Here is a 16417-nt window from a genome sequence, read left to right as displayed (position 1 = left end):
GACATTGGCAACCTCCAAACACTTGACCCCACACAGTTTGGTTTTGTCAAAGGGAGATTATACCTATTAAACTTGGTCATCTTCGTCGAAACAGTTACCAAAGCCATGGCCGAGGGGAAGAAGGTGCACTCCGCCTACCTTAACCTAGCCAAAGCCTTCAATACTATTCCCCACTCGGGCATAATAGATAAACTCTCCCAGCTAGGCATCAACCCATATTTATTTATTTATTTAACATTTGTTGACCGGGAATGTCCGACTAGGTTCCACAGAGCCTGTTTTCAGCGGAGGACCGGGGAGAAATGCTCCAGATGCATGTCTTTGGAATATGTTACCAGATGGGTAGCTAACTGGCTCACTGATAGAACCCACTCAGTCAAAATAAGGGAAGCCACCTCTAGTAGTAGACCTGTAACAAGTGATGTACCCCAAGGATTGGTCTTGGGGCCTCTACTGTTTGGGATACACTTTTCTGAGATGCAAACCAAAACCAGTGGTCTGTGGCTGACCAAGTTTGCAGATGAGTGCAAACTGGGCACCGTCATAAATTCCCCTAGTGATGTGAACATCATCCAAGAGGGCCTTAACCAAACTAATGCTTAGTGCCAGAAGCATGGCATCAAACTGAATGCCAAGAAATGCATCATTATCTCCTTTGGGGAAAATCATGTCCCCACTAATTACCACATTAATAACAATGTACAAAGCATGCAATCAGTTGTGAGGGACTTGGGCACCAGGTTGATGGCAACCTGACTTTTGACCACCATTTTGCCTCCTTTGTATGGAAGGCTTTCTACATGGCCCACCTCATAAGTAAAGGTATTTCATCCAGGAACATGAAGGTCATAACATCCCTGTACTCCTCCCTTATCAAACCCATTATTGAGTACAGTGCCCCCTTTGGCATCTACCTTGCCAAGCACATGCAACAGTTGGAGAGACTGCAGAGATTCCAGACCAGGAAAATCCAGGATCTCAAACACCCATCCTGTACAGATAGGCTAAAAGCCCTGTCTCTGTATTCGGTCTCATACAGACTGCTCAGAGGTGACCTGTGTCTAGCATACAAAGCCGTGTCAGACTCAGCCTTGATGGAGTTGCTGCATATCCGTAAGTCAAACTCCACTCGTGCAACGTGCACGCAAGGTCTCAAACTAGTCTGTGACATTATAGAGCTTGTTGGTGGGATAGATTTGTGTCCCAGTGAAAAGCAGAGTACCTCACTAGCCCTCTTCAAGAGGAACCTGGACAACTGGATGGGAAACAGAAAATATACCCCTGAGATTCCACCTGTGCCCCTGCTGGACAGGGAAAACAGGTGCTGACTTTGAGGGAACATGGGTGAAATTATTGGCTAGGATTATAAGGGCCTCCGGGCCAATAACCTAGTATTGTCCTATGAACCTATTGCCTGGGTCTGTGGAAGGTCCTCCTGTATGTATACTCCTCATGTATAATGTTCCAGATTGAGCTGTAAGGGCAGGCTGAGCTGGTGTGGGTATGAGGTGCCAGGCCTGGCTGCTCATCTGACTTTGCAGTTCACTTTAAGATGCCCTTCACCAGTTCTCCCTTCGGACTGTCGCTGTTTCACCTATAGGTGAAAGAGAAAATTCATAAGTTCGAACAGGACTGCAAGATGCTTTGTCATGTGGAGTGAAGTTTGAGACCCCACAAACATTGTATGGTAGGAACCAAAAGGGACTAAGATCACTCTAGTTCAGAAAGATCAAGAGTTAGCAGTTTGAGGCACCTCCTGGTAAGAGTGGCTATGACAGAGGCAGGCCTTTTAACAGACCCAGTGTCTTAGAGGCAGATGAGGTCCACAGCCCCAGGGATATTGTGGGTCCTTTTTCTGCCAGGTAACTCCAGCATCCCTGAAAGGCTGCCCAACTGAAAGCAGCTGTAGAGCATTTATCTCTTTACTCAGGTGGCTGGGAAGTGATCATGCAGGACAAATAGGCCAAAAGGATAATTTCTGAAAGCTGTTTTATACCCTTTTTCCTGACCCCCCCCCAAACCAAAACAGCTGTCTTTTGATGTTCCACCCAGTCAACCAAAAGTGGTGAAAAGAGGTAACTTCTTTGCTCTCCAAAAGAGCCATCCAGGTAGATAGCTTCCACTAGAGCAGAGAAGGTCAGATTTTTACTCCAGATTCTTTCTGGTTTTGAAGAGAAAAAAAAGGGCCTTAAGCCCATATTTTGACCTCTTTTGCCAAAACAAGTAAGAAAGCAGGATGCTGTTTAGGATGGACATGATGCAGTCAGTCTTGCCTTGTCTCAAAGCAAATGAGTGGATGTGCTCAGTGGATCTTCACTTCCATCTAGAAGCCAGTCATTGTCACTTTCAAGCACTGCCCTTAGTTCTCATCACAGCCCCCTGTGGGTTTACCAAGTGCATGGCTGTCATAGGTGCTTATTAACATCTACAGGGATTCAAAGTTTTTCCATACCTGGATGGCTGGCAACTGGCTGCTACCACTCTAGAATCTCTCATTGAGGCCAGAAGCTATCTGGGAACTCTCTGCTCAAGCTGTGCCTCTTGTTGGGAATATCCATAAACATCCAGAAGTCAATTTTCCTTCCAACTCGGAGAATTCTCTTCATAGGCTGACAATTGTACCTATAAAATCCATAGTTTCTCACCCGCTGAGTAAGATTTAGACTTTGAGACAGGCAGTTGTAACTCTTATTCAGACTACATTCCCAAGTGCAGTTTTAGTTCTCAGGGTCTGGGGCTAATGGCGTCATCAATACTAATTGTTCAGTCTGCATATTACCATTTGAGAATTCTAAAATGGCTTCTACACACACTGTTTTCAGCTCCTGCAGCCTTCATTCCAGGCACATCTGATAACCAAGGCAAACAGAAAATGTTTGCAGTGGTGGCTAAACTCCTCTCTAATCCACTCCAGCAGGCCTTTCATTCCATCAGCTCAAGGATAGGTTCATAGGTTGGTACTAGGATATCAGCCCTAGGGTCTATACAAGCCTAGCCATAACAATTCCCTGGCTATTTCTTCCCGCACTATTTACTTTCCACAGTTTGTCAGACAGACTTGAAAGGATCTGACATTATGATAAGTGTGTTAACTTTCATTGCTTGGCTTGTAATAGTCTACAGATGCCTTACCTGTGAAGCTATTTAATTGCAAACTAATGGTTAGTAAGTTCCACTGGTAGTTTAGCATCTTTAATTATTTCTCTGCAATTTAGCTTTTTAATTATTGCCTTGGAAAAACTTGTACACTTTCATCCAGAACTGTACCTTTTGCCCTTTAATGTCAGTTTTTTGTACCCAAAATCACTTGGGTCTCATTTATTAAAAATAGTTCTAAAAGTATTTTTGACATTGACAGTTCTTTTAATTCCCTGTTGCTTTTTACTTTAATAAGGCAACTGCCTATTCTGTCAAGTTGGTCAGCAGGAGGTTTCTTGACTGCTGCATCATGGTTTATTTAATTTGCTTTTTTATTTTATTTCATTTTTTGGCTTCCATTGTGCTGTTTATGTGAATGGAGGACACTGTTGCATACGTGCATCAGACTACTCTGGATGATTGCAGGTAAGTACTGGTGCTATCCCATTAATTTAGCTAGGGGTTTGCTGCCTCCCTGGAAGAATACAGATGCCCTCTGATTTATTGTTTGACCTTTTGACTGAGCATTTTTTTAAATGTGGAGTTACTGTAAGTATAGTCATAACTAACCTGCTTTCTTTGCTGGGGTTGTAATGTGTTTCTTACATGTGTTATAACATGTTTAAGAGGCATCTAGGCATCTCCGGCTCAAAGGCTGTCTTGGAACGACTAGTCCTGCTCCTTTACCTTCTCTCAGAATCTGAAGTATTAGCAGTTTGTAATGAAGTTTCCCTGCTGGTGGCCAAACTTCAGAAGTCCTCTAAGTGAAGGACCAGTTCTGGTCAGTGCTGACCACATGGATAGAAGGGACATTTTAAACTTGACTTGCTCCGTTGTTTTATTCTCCATTCATCCTTCAGGCAAAGCTGCACTTTCTTTGGTCTGATGCAGCATAAAGAATTAAAACTGTGAAGTGCTAATCAGTTTCACCTTGTAGTCCTGGGTTTGAGTCTCTCAGTGTTCATATTTTCAGATTCTGACAAAGTTACTTAACCTAGAGCACCCTGCTGTTGGAGTTCAGTCCGAATGGATGAGTTTTGTTCACTACCAGTCTGGGATCTCTTGTGAAAAGCAGTATTCTCATATATGGAGATTTCGACTCCATTTGATTTGAAGGTCTTTGCATCCTCTGATTGAAGCATCTGCCTTTTTTTCCCCACTGATAAAGTTGCTTCCATACATTGGAAAATTCCCCTTTTGCATCCAAACCCTCCAAGTGGTCCCATGTCAAAGATATCTTGACTGGACATGGTAAGAATTTCATGTGGGGGGGTTGGGAGGGTAGCTTAATGGCTAAGGTGTTTGCCTTGCAAACACAAGGTGCAGAGTTTGAGTCTCACAAGGGATAATTGGCTAGGCTTAAAATAGCTCGCAAGGGCAGTTAGCTTAGTACTAAACTATGAAACTTTGTGCTTAATTTGTCAGACTTCTTGGGTGGTTTCAGCCGTCTAGTCTCTTGGCAGCATTTGACACAGTGGATTGCAGTATCCTTTTGGAAAGACTTTTTTGAAGGGGATATCTCTGATGACTGTCTTGAAATGGTTTGCTTCCTTCCATTTAGGAAGTACTTGAAAGGTATAAAAAACTCTTTTTACTCCTTTGGTGGTAATTACCATGGGCTTCCACTTTATTTACTGGTTATATGCTTCCAAATGTGGAAGATGTTTGCAGCATCATTATTATCTAGAAGATACCGAGTTACACCCCTCCTTCCCACAGGATGGCATGGCTGTGATTATCTGCTGTAGCATTAGTCTAGATGTTTTTATCACTGGATGTAGAATAATGAAATTCCAGCAACTTCATGGCAGTTCATGCCACCTATAGGCCTTCCACAGCTAGAGCACTGGGCCTGTATATAACTTCCACAGCTAGAGCACTGGACCTGTGTATTACAACTTTTACAGCTAGCACACTGGGCCTGTGTATAACTTTCACAAGTATAGCACTGGACATATGTATAACTTCCACAGCTAGAGCACTAGACCTGTGTATAACATCCGCAACTAGAGCACTGGACCTGTGTATTACAACTTCCACAGCTAGAGCACTGGACCTGTGTATAACTTCCACAGCTAGAGCACTGGACCTGTGTATAACTTCCACAGCTAGAGCACTGGACCTGTGTATAACTTCCACAGCTTGCGCACTGGACGTATTTATAACTTCCACAGCTAGTGCACTGGACCTGAGTATAACTTCCACAGCTAGCGCACTGGACCTGAGTATAACTTCCACAGCTAGCGCACTGGACCTGGGTATAACTTCCACAGCTAGCTCACTGGACCTGTGTATAACTTCCACAGCTAGCACACTGGACCTGTGTATAACTTCCACAGCTAGCACACTGGACCTTTGTATAACTTCCACAGCTGGAGCCCTGGACCTGTGTATAACTTCCACAGCTGGAGCACTGGATCTGTATACAATCTGTAGGGGTGAAAGTGTGTCTTTAGGATTACAGCCTTGAAGTGATGTTTTTCATGACAGACTGGCAGTTCAGGCCCAGGTATAATCTGCTGTTGTGGCCTTGTGTATCAAGATTAAATGTCTTGTAGCAATTGAAGATTTTCATCAGTTGTTTTATGTGTTACACTGTATGGATTTGGTCTTGTCCAGTGCTTTTACTAGGAAATTTGACTTTGTCAGCTTCATTTAGTTCAGAACACTGCTGTTCAAATCTTGATAGGGACACCATTGTACCATCACGTTATCCAAGTCCCTGCATGCTTGTGTATTGTGTTTAAGGTTTTGTTGAGTGTAGCCCATACATGTTTGAATTATTCTTCTACAAACAAGCATTTGGCACCTTACAAACCGGTTCTCGGCCCTTTGCTTTACCACTCAGAGGGCTGCTAGCAGTTCCAAATGTGCAGCTTGAGAGTTTAGGGGTACAGGCTATTGTATTTCGAGCGCTATAGTTTTGGAATTCCTACTTCAATGTATTTAAGTCTTCCACTTTGGGTGGGCATGTCCAAAAAATCCACATTTCAATCTGTCTTGTCATTAACAATGGAGAGAGTGACTTTATCCCAAGCTGTGCCTGCAAATGGTCTACTGTGATCAATGTATTACACGGTAAACAGACTAAATAAGTAAATAAAATTCATATATGGTTATAAACTGTTCTTGTTTTTTATTTATGTATTTATCCCATTTTACTGCATATTAACAGAAATAAGTGTTTTAATCCAGATGATGCATCTGAATTTATTTGCATGTGCTTAGGCTTGGGAACGTGAGGCTTACTCAACTAATTAAAAAGTAAAATAAGTGTATTTTGATAGTTAGATTAAAAGGTTTATGTGAGAATATTTGTACAGACTGCGAGACTGGGTTAGTTCCATGAATTTAATCAATGTGGTTTGATTTAGTGTGCATAATTTTGATATCTCATTGGTAAACCCACCTTAGGAGTCATTCTTGGATTAATTTGGACCTGGCTAGCACTTGCACAGCAGTATGTTGTTAAGTATTCAGTTTAAATTCCCTTATGATTGATGATTATGGTGATCCAACTTAATATCCAGTCTTGTCAAGTCTGAAATGTACAATCAGTTTATCCTCTATGTTGTAATCTAATAATGTGTAACAATTTCTCACCTGCTCACTCAGTTCCGTACTGCTAGTCAGACACATCTGTGTAATCTATGAGAATCTGTGAATTGTATGTGTTTTGTACTGCATTTATTGTATTGTATGTTGTATATTGTGTATTTGATTGTAGAGCTTTTCTCCCCGGGCCTTCACTGAAAATGGGCACACTAAGGCCCAGTGGACCAGCCCGGTAAATAAATGCAAGTAAATAATTAAATGATGGTTTTCATTTGTTTCAGCCTTGTAGAGAATACCCATGTAGACTCCTCAGCATTCTGTTCTTGGTAATCTGGATTTTGATCTGACTGGATAGTTGTACTGCATAGCTTTCTCAAGCTTCAGTTTTTCATTCTTGTTGTTTTCAGTTTAGATTATAAACTTTGTGACACTAAGTATATTCCCTATGTGCACTTCACATCACTGTCTGTACATCAGTTGTGTATGTAACGTGGTCATAAAATGGTGAGTCCATTAAACTTTTAATAAGAGTAGTGAAGAATAAATCCTAGCTGATGGTATTAAACAGCAAGTACTGCAAATCAATATTTATAGGTTCATAGGTTCATATGTTCATACTAGGCTATCTGCCCAAGGGCATTTATAAGCCTAGCCCATAGTTATGTGGCTTTTGACACCCCTTTAGTTTGAATAAAAACTATGCCTATCATTTTGCTGTGCCTCTGTCAAGCAGTGACACTGAAGTAATCCCTGGGGTATATCTGCAATCTCCCATCCATTGGTCAAGATTCCTCTTGAACAAGGCCAGAGAGGTGCTCTGCCTCACATGTACCGGGATTTTGTTCCACAGCATAGGGAGTCTCTGGGTGATGAATCTGTCCCTCCAGCACGTTCTATTTATAACCGTGTCAAGGTTTGGTCTCCCGCCCTTGTGGTTCTGAGGGATCTAGATTTTTTGAGGTGAAGCATATTCATCAAATCTGGGTTTGACATGGCCTTATATGTCAGGCACAGGTCACCTCTGAGCAAGCGGTATGAGACTGAATAGAGCTGGAGTTCTTTCAGTCGGGCAGCATAAGACATATTTTTGAGACCCTTTATCCTTTTGGTGAGGAACTTTACTATTGATGGGTTTGTACGTGAAATTGGTTATTTCAAGCATGTGGTTTGCCAGGGACAGAAGTAACTTAGAAATACTCAGTGGAAGGTTAATTGTGAAGTTGGGAGCATGTTACACAGAATGACACTAGAGTCTGCAATTCATTTGTGTCATTTTTATGTTCACCTGAGTTATATAATGTTTGTTTTAATTACCAGATAGAGCTAAGTGTAAACACTTATCAAATATATATATATATATATATATATATATATATATATAGCAGAAGTACCTATGAAATAATTTGTTAGCCAGTGGAAATTTGGATTGTCAGTTTTTTTCTTACACACTTTGCATTTTTTATCATACTTTCATGTCTGACAGAATCTGTGTTTTTACATTCTGTGAGGTGTATGTGTTTGGGGCGGGGGGTCACTGCTAACTATCTTGAAAGTGTTGTGGTTACTGAAAAAGTTTGGAATTGAATATTAAAGAGAATGTTTAAGGTTTGTAGTCTGAAGGAGCTTCATGAGCCTCCAAACCAAAGTGTTAGTGACTGTGATTGGTGCATCAAAGTGTGATGAAGTCAATAATTTGTGTGTATTTGCTTTAGCTATACATGCAGTATGTGGAAGGCTTTGGCTGTCAATACTACTATAGCTACCAAAAGCATGGAACTTCTTTTGGACCGTCTGAGCAAGCATCTGCCTTATGAAGAGAAAAAGGAGTCCATACTGAGAAACAGTCCGAAAAGATATGCAACAGTCCAGCCACTGGCCGTAAGTACTTGAAAACAGTTCTATTTTCAGGGTGGCATTGTGAAGTAAAGACTGCAGACAATGACCATTTAGCCTTGTCTGCCCATCCAAAATAACCAAAAGTGCAATGATTGTTTTTTTCTTAACCTGCAAGTGCAACTTTGAGCTAATCCACATTTTCTTCATACACACAACCTGATTTATTAAACTTAAATTGGTTTGTGTATATATAACTGTAAAGAGACATAGGTTGTTGTACTTATTTGCTTGTTTATACGTCCATCTAGTAGCCTCTGCAACAATATGCTGATTTATGCTGAAATTGCTGGTTTTCTGCCACCCTTATTCCTGCTGTGTTAATGGTCTAACAACCTTTGTGTTTTATCTGATTGTCTCGAGGCATGCTAGTATAATTAATATTCCCTGTTGTTAACCTCTGCATTAATTGCTTGAATCTCCGTGTGTTCTGACTGAAAGTGCTACTGAAACAGTTTGAAATATAAAGTGATAAGTATATTTTTTGGCATTTCTTTTTAAAGTTCTGCATTAGCCTAAGTTTTTTACTTGATTGATTTAGATATATATATATATTTGCTGCCTTCTGATCTATGCTGAAATTGCTGATGTTCTTCGTCTCACATTGCTGCAGTCATAACCTGTGGGTAGTCCACTGTCCTCGGTCGGCCCGAATACCAAAGGGTTAGGCTGGCGTCGGTCATGGGCGCCCGGAGCTGACGTCAGTACGTAGTAGTACTTAAGCGCATGACCGACGCCATATTCTCAGTCTTTCTTGCCGCGTGGTCCGAAGCAGAAGCAGCATTTGCAAGTGCCGTTCGGCGTTCTGAAATTTTCAGTTTTCGAGTTTCAGACAGAAGACCAAGTTGGGCTAAGTACCCCGTTAGGGAAAATTTTTGTCTTCTCTTGCCTCAGTTAATCCGGATGTCAGAAAAAGTTAATAATTGCATTTCTTGTGGGAAACAGATACCTCATAGGGACTATCATTCTCTCTGTATTCCTTGCTTAGGGCCTGAGCACGACGTAGTCGGGTGTCGCTTTTGCGCTAGATTTAATAAGCGCACCATTAAACGCAGATTAGACTGTGCTAGGCTTGTTTTCGGTAAGCGGTGTAACTACAACATGCCGTCGGATCCTCCGACGCCCGCTACCGCTAAAAAGTGAAAAGATAAATCTCTAAGGTCTAAACCGGATGAGTTGTCCGTTACGGACACCGGTTCTATTGAATCTACGGTTGAATCTACGGGGAACCTTTACTTTTACAGGAGTTGGCCTCTCAGGAGTTAGGTCAGGCCGAGGGTGCCTCTTAAGTTTCTGTGGTTCCATCCTTACAAAAGGTTATTAGGCCTTCTACTTCAGTCACTAAAGGCCCTGCTAAGGCTAGACCGGGTGTTTCTGGTACGGGACACAGCTCTGGTTCTTCAGGTTCTGTTCCTAAAAAACATATGTTGAAAATGGCAGAGGATTTGATTACTTTAATCAGGGGTTCTATGCCCCCTCCAGAAAAGAGGCCTAGGGTGGAGGCAGATTTAGAGGGAATGGAGCATTCCTCAGATTACTCTGAGTCCTCAGCTGAGGATATTCAAGATTTTCCTCCCTATTCTGATTCGGATGCAGAGGATTCCTGTCCTTCTGCTTCACCTCCAGAGGATTTTTCCTTTTCTGAAACCTTGCATTCCATGAGGGAGCATTTCAAGTGGGAAGGTCAGGATTTTCAGATTCTCGAAGAGGCTTAGAGAATTTTTGTTTTGCCACAGCATAGACCTTTGTCTATTCCCCCTGTTTTAGATGTTGTTCAGGATGTTTTTTCTGAAGCTTCCCTTAATCCTGATTCTTTACCCCCTGCCCCTGTCAAGCCAGACAGGTATTACAGAGTTCCAGAGGCACATAAATATTTGTACAAGAGCCCTAGAGCTGATCCGGAAACTATTATTCAAGGGCCTAAGGGTGTCAGGGCTTCTGTGGTTAAGAATCCAGTACCTTTGGATAAAGATTCTAGAGCGTTGGATAGGTGGGGTAAAAAAGTGTGCACCTGTTCTATGTTAGCTATGAGGGCTTTAAATTGCCAATTCCATATGCTGAAGTATCAGAACTTTCTGTTAGGTCAATTGAAAGCTAAGGTAGATGCTTTAGCTGAGGGTATAGAGTGTAAGGAATTGCAGGACTTGGTTCATGCTTCAGATCAAGGTGGTAAACATTCCTTGCAGTGTGGCTTCGATGCCCTTCAGGCTTCTTCCAGGGTGGCTGCTACTGGTTCAGTTATTCGTAGACATGCCTGGCTTAAGGATCAAAATTTGTCAGAGCATGTTAAAGCTCGGATTTTGGATGCTCCCCTTCAATCTGAAGTTCTTTTTGGTTCCCCTGTGGATCAGTTTTGAAAAAGATGGAAGACAAAGCTAAGTCTATGCAGACAGTTAAGGAATTTTTGCAAGTGCAGCCCCCTAAGTTTAGCAGGAATTGGCCTGCAAGAGGATGGTCTTACCCTTCTTCGGATTTTCAGTCTAAGGGCAGGTCTCGACGTGGTAGGGGCAGGGCTCACGCTCAGGGTTCTTTCAGACCTAGGACTTGGAGTTCTCCTGCACAATCTTCTGTTGAGGGCAGGGGTCAGCCTTTTAGTAAACAAACCCAATGACCTGTATCTTCAGCTGCCGGACCCTTTTCTTCTGGCAGCTCCTCTAGGAGGAAAGTTGGCACTTTTCAAACAAAATTGGCATTTGGTCACCCAGGACAAATGGGTGTTGGACATTATAAATCAAGGCTACAAGTTTTATTTTCACACTTTTCCCCCTTTCAAAGGCATGCCAGATGTACCTCCTCAGCAAAGGATGGAGGCTCAGGATCAAATTTCTTTGCTTTTACAGATGGGGGCAATCCAGGTGGTACCTTCGTCAGAAGAAGGCCTAGGGTTTTATTCTCGTCTATTCCTAGTGCCAAAGAAAGGAAACACTCGGAGGCCAATTCTGGATTTGTCCATTCTCAATACAAACCTAGACATTCCAAAGTTCAAGATGTTAACATTACAACAACTTCTGCCTCTGCTAGGAAAAGAGCACTGGATGGTAACTCTGGATCTCAAAGAAGCCTATCTTCACATTCCTATCAGGCCCAGCTGCAGGAGATTCCTGCGTTTTCGGGCTGGTACTTCTCATTATCAGTTCTCTGCATTGCCCTTTGGTTTATCTACTGCGCCCAGGGTGTTCACAAAGGTTCTGGCTCCTGTAAAAGCTTACTTAAGACTGAGGGGAATACAAATTTATCCTTATCTGGATGACTGCTTGATTCTTGCTCAAGACAAAGACAAGTTACTTCAACAGCTACAGTATGTGATGGCAGTTTTAAGGTGCCTAGGGTATTCTGTGAACGAAACAAAGTCCAGTCTAGTACCCTCTCAGGACATGTGCTTTCTGGGTGTGAGACTGAATACAGCCTCTCAGATGGCTTTTCTGACCCCGGACAAACAAAGAACTCTTCACCTTTACTTCCAGCAATTATCAGTACGGTCCAGGCTGACTGCAAGGACAGTCCTTCAAGCCTTGGGGTTCATGGCATCTTGCATTCTGGTACTTCCCAATGCCAAACTGCATATGAGGAAGCTACAATGGTATCTCAAAAGTGTATGGACTCAACACTGCCACGATTTGGACACTGTCATTCGATAATACCGTGCATCCAGAAGGAATTCTTGTGGTGGGCACAGGAATGTCACCTAAACAAGGGACTCTCTGTGACCCGACCAGAGGCGAGTCAGATCTTAATGATGGATGCCTCAGACCTGGCTTGGGGAGCACACTTCAATGGGAAATGGATTCAAGACACGTGGCCTCCCAAATTACAGCATTTGCATATCAACATGAAGGAGATGTTAGCAGTCCAGTTTGCCCTGATGGCTTTCAAGGGCCTACTTCAACCAGGACAGGTGTTGATTCAAACAGACAACACTACAGTCATGTGGTACATCAACAAGCAGGGGGGGACCCATTCTTACCCTCTTTGCAGACAAGCTATGATATTGTGGGAGACTGCTCTGGGGTTGCACATCACTCTTCAAGCACGGTTTCTGCCAGGAGCACAGAACTCCCTAGCAGATGTATTGAGCAGACAAATTGTGGATCCCCACGAGTGGAAATTGGATCCTCAGGTATTTCAACAGTTGACAGTGGCTTGGGGAACTCCAGACATAGATCTGTTCGCTTCTCCTCTAAATTTCCAACTACCAAAATTTTGCACAAGGATGTTTCACCCAAAAGCTTGGAAAGTGGACGCTCTATCTTTCAGTTGGAACAACCTTCACGTCTATGCTTTTCCTCCTCTGCCTCTCCTTACCAAGGTACTCTTGAAAGTCAGGAGGGACAAGCCTTGCATGATTTTAATAGCACCAGATTGGCCACGTCAGCACTGGTATCCTCTGCTGAGGAGTTTAATTCAGGAGCCTCCTTGGCCTTTACCACAGCTTCCTCATTTGTTGTCCCAGTCGAGCAGTCATTTGCTCAATGTCAGGGTGCAGTCCCTGCATCTAACGCTGTGGCGTATTCTGTTTTAGAGCCTGTGGGTTCTCAGCTTCCCCAGCAGGTTTTGGATGTCATTTTGGAAGCTAGGCGGCATAGCACTAGAAAAGTTTATGCTGATAAATGGAAGAGATTTTTTCTTTGGAGCACAACAAAGGATTTTGATGTCTCGGTACCTAATTTGAGTTGTACACTGCAGTACCTTACTGAATTACTGGACAAGGGTTTGTCGCTTTCCTCTGTGAAGGTTCATGCTGCAGCCATTTCTGCTCACTATGATTGTGACCCTCCTTTATTTTCTCACCCTTTGTTTAAGCAATTTCTTAGAGGGGCAAAAAATATAAGACCCCCACGTAGAGCTCTTACTCCTTCCTGGGATCTCAATTTTGTGTTGGAGAAGCTTACTTTGCCTCCTTTTGAACCTGCAGCTACGTCTGAATTGAAGTTTTTGTCTTGGAAGACTGCCTTTTTGTTGGCCATTACTTCTGCCAGAAGGGTATCTGAATTGCAGGCTCTCATGGCAGTTGAACCCTTTCTAATATTCCATAAGGATAGAGTTTCTTTGCGTACTAACCCTACTTTCATGCCAAAAGTGATTTCTAATGTGGCCTTGATTTCTAATGTGGCCTTGAACCAGTCTATCCATTTGCCTACCTTTTATGCTGATCCCCAAAATAAGGGGGAAAAAATCTTGCATTCTTTGGATATACACAGGCAGTTACGTTATTATTTGAGCAGAACTAAGGAGTTCAGACAGACTCAACAGTTATTTGTTACTTTTGCTTTGGGTTCACAAGGGAAAGCTGTTTCAAAGCAGACTATTTCAAAGTGGATTGGTAATTGCATTGCTTTTTGTTATTCTCATCATGGGAAGAATGTTCCTGCTGGGATTAAACCTCATTCCACTAGGGCTACGGCCACTTCTACTGCTTTTTGAGGGTGTAGCTACTAAGGACATTTTGGAAGCAGCTACTTGGAGTTCAGTTCATACTTTTACTAAGCATTATCATCTCCCTCTTTTCTCCAAGTCCAGGGCTGGGTTTGCCACTGCAGTCTTACAGGGCATGTTAGCAGCCCCTAATGCCTTTTAGTTTGCCAGCCTCCCTTTTCCTTTGCTTTGGGATTCTACCCACAGGTTATGACTGCAGCAATGTGAGACTAAGAACATAGTACAGTTTTGTACCTACCATAAATGTAGATGTTCGAGGATCCACATTGCTGCAGTCCTATTTTCCCTCCCTCCTTCCCCGCTTTGGTTTGGGGTTGTGGTTGTTGTTGTTATTATTACTTGGGGATAATTGTTTTTTCTCTCCTTTATGGCTCTGGCCTTTTCTTTTTAAGGCCTTCTGACATCTGGGGCAAGAAAGAGTGAGAATATGGCGTCGGTCATGCGCTTAAGTACTACTACGTATTGACGTCAGCTCCGGGCGCCCATGACCGACGCCAGCCTAACCCTTTGGTATTCGGGCTGACCGAGGACAGCGGACTACCCACAGGCTATGACTGCAGCAATGTGGATCCTCGAACAGCTACATTTATGGTAGGTACAAAACTGTACTTTTTTTTCTCCTATCCTTATTCCTGCTGTGTTAAATAGTGGTCTAACAACTTTTGTGCGTTTGCCACCCTCCCTCCCTATTGGCATCTTCTTCTTATACTTGGTGGCTTTGCAATTGCCCACCCTTGCTGTATATTTGATCTGTGTCACTCCTCCCAGTCTATTGTCATTGGCTCATTCTACCTAATACAGTGAAAAAAATTGCACTTCATTCATCTGCTCTTACTGTATTTGTGTTTCTTCTTACTTTTATATATTTTTTTGCTTTTGCCTCTTCTTGAAAGTACTCAATTATACTTATTCTGCTGCTTTTATTACTGCTTGGTAGTAGCCTGTTTAAACTGTAACTGTTATTCTAAGCCTTTTGGTTTAAGCACTTGGGCTTCAGACCAGTTGTTTTACATTAAGAAGGTTTGTGGTCTGCACTGTTGTGGCAGGACAGGTAGCTTACATCCTTCTAAGTTGGGAATTGCTGATTTGAAGGCTCAGTGTCTATTATTCTAAAAGTGTATTAGTTTTGGTTTAAGCACTTGGGCTTCAGGCTAGTTATTTTACATTAAGAAGGTTGGTGGTCAGCACTCTTGTGGGAGGAGAGGCTAGATTCTGCCCTTCTGAGCTGGGAATTTCTGGTTAAAGGCTTATTGTGCCTGCTTATGTGAACTGTTTCTTCTGAAATTGGTGTGCCTTGTTTGCTGTAGCATAGACTAGATTCAGGCCTGCTGAATCTAGCTTTGTTTGTATAACTTGAGCACTGATCCAGGCCATCTTTTTTGGAGAAGGTTCCCCTGCACCCTAGTGGCAGGAGTGTGCAGTTAGAACTTGTCTGATTAAATATTGCTGGAACAGGGCTCAGTTTTGAGCTTTTTACTGGTTAACTGGGTAATTTGTTTAAATCAGTTTGCTCGTTTTCTATTGTTATATAGAAAGAAATTGCACTTTATTCATCTATGTTTAATGTATCTGTGTTTCTTCCTACTTTATTACTTTATTTTGCTTTTGCTGCCTGTTCTTAAAAGTACTTAATTGCATTTATTCTGCTGCATTTATTACTGTGTGAGTAGCCTGATTAAATTGTAACTGTCATTCTAAGCTTTTGGTTTACGCAATTGAGCCTCAGACCAGTTGTTTTACATAAAGGAGGTTTGTGGTCTGTACTGTTGTGGCAGGACAGGTAGCTTACATCCTTCTAAGTTGGGAATTGCTGACTGAAGGCTTAGTGTCTGTTATTCTAAAAGTGTATCAGTTCTGGTTAAAGCACTTGGGCTTTGGGCCTGTTATTTTGCATTAAGAAGGTGTGGTCTGCACTCTTGTTGGAGGAGAGGGTAGATTCTGCCCTTCTGAGCTGGGAGTTTCTGGTTAGAGGCTTATTGTGCCTGCTTATTTGAACTGTTTCTTTCTGAAATTGGTATGCCTTGTTTGCTGTTAGCATAAACTAGATTCAGACCTGCTGAATCTAGCTTTGTTTGTATAACTTGAACACTAATCCAGGCCATCTTTTTTTGGAGAAGGTTCCCCTGCATCCTAGTGGCAGGAGTGTGCAGTTAGAACTTGTCTGATCGAAGACTGCTGGAACGGGGCTCAGATTTTAGCTCTTATTGGTTAGTTAATTGGTTAATTTGTTTAAATCAGTTTGCTCATTTGCTACTGTTATTTAAAAAAAATACACTTTATGCATCGCCGCTTAGTTAGGGTTAAACTATTCCCAGCGCCATAAAATCTGCTCTTCACATTTTCCTTTAGAACTAGTCAGTTTTTTAGTTTTAGCACTCAAATCTGTTTCTTTGAACTC

The 16417-nt window shown here is 42.3% G+C and overlaps 1 protein-coding gene across 2 annotated transcripts in view; it reads left to right on the top strand.

Annotated features, from left to right (window-relative positions):
- Nucleotides 1-16417, top strand: part of MROH1 (maestro heat like repeat family member 1) — a 2449684-nt gene that overhangs the window by 1934536 nt on the left and 498731 nt on the right. For both annotated transcript variants that reach the window (XM_044067698.1, XM_044067696.1), the window contains one exon: nucleotides 8406-8571. In XM_044067698.1, the coding sequence (XP_043923633.1) occupies nucleotides 8406-8571 (166 nt within the window). The remainder of the gene's footprint in view (nucleotides 1-8405; nucleotides 8572-16417) is intronic.

This window comes from Protopterus annectens, chromosome 3.part1 (assembly GCF_019279795.1).
Source record: "Protopterus annectens isolate FY-2018-M chromosome 3.part1, PAN1.0, whole genome shotgun sequence".
Classification (NCBI taxonomy): domain Eukaryota; kingdom Metazoa; phylum Chordata; order Ceratodontiformes; family Protopteridae; genus Protopterus; species Protopterus annectens.
This window is presented reverse-complemented; position numbering and strand designations above follow the sequence as displayed.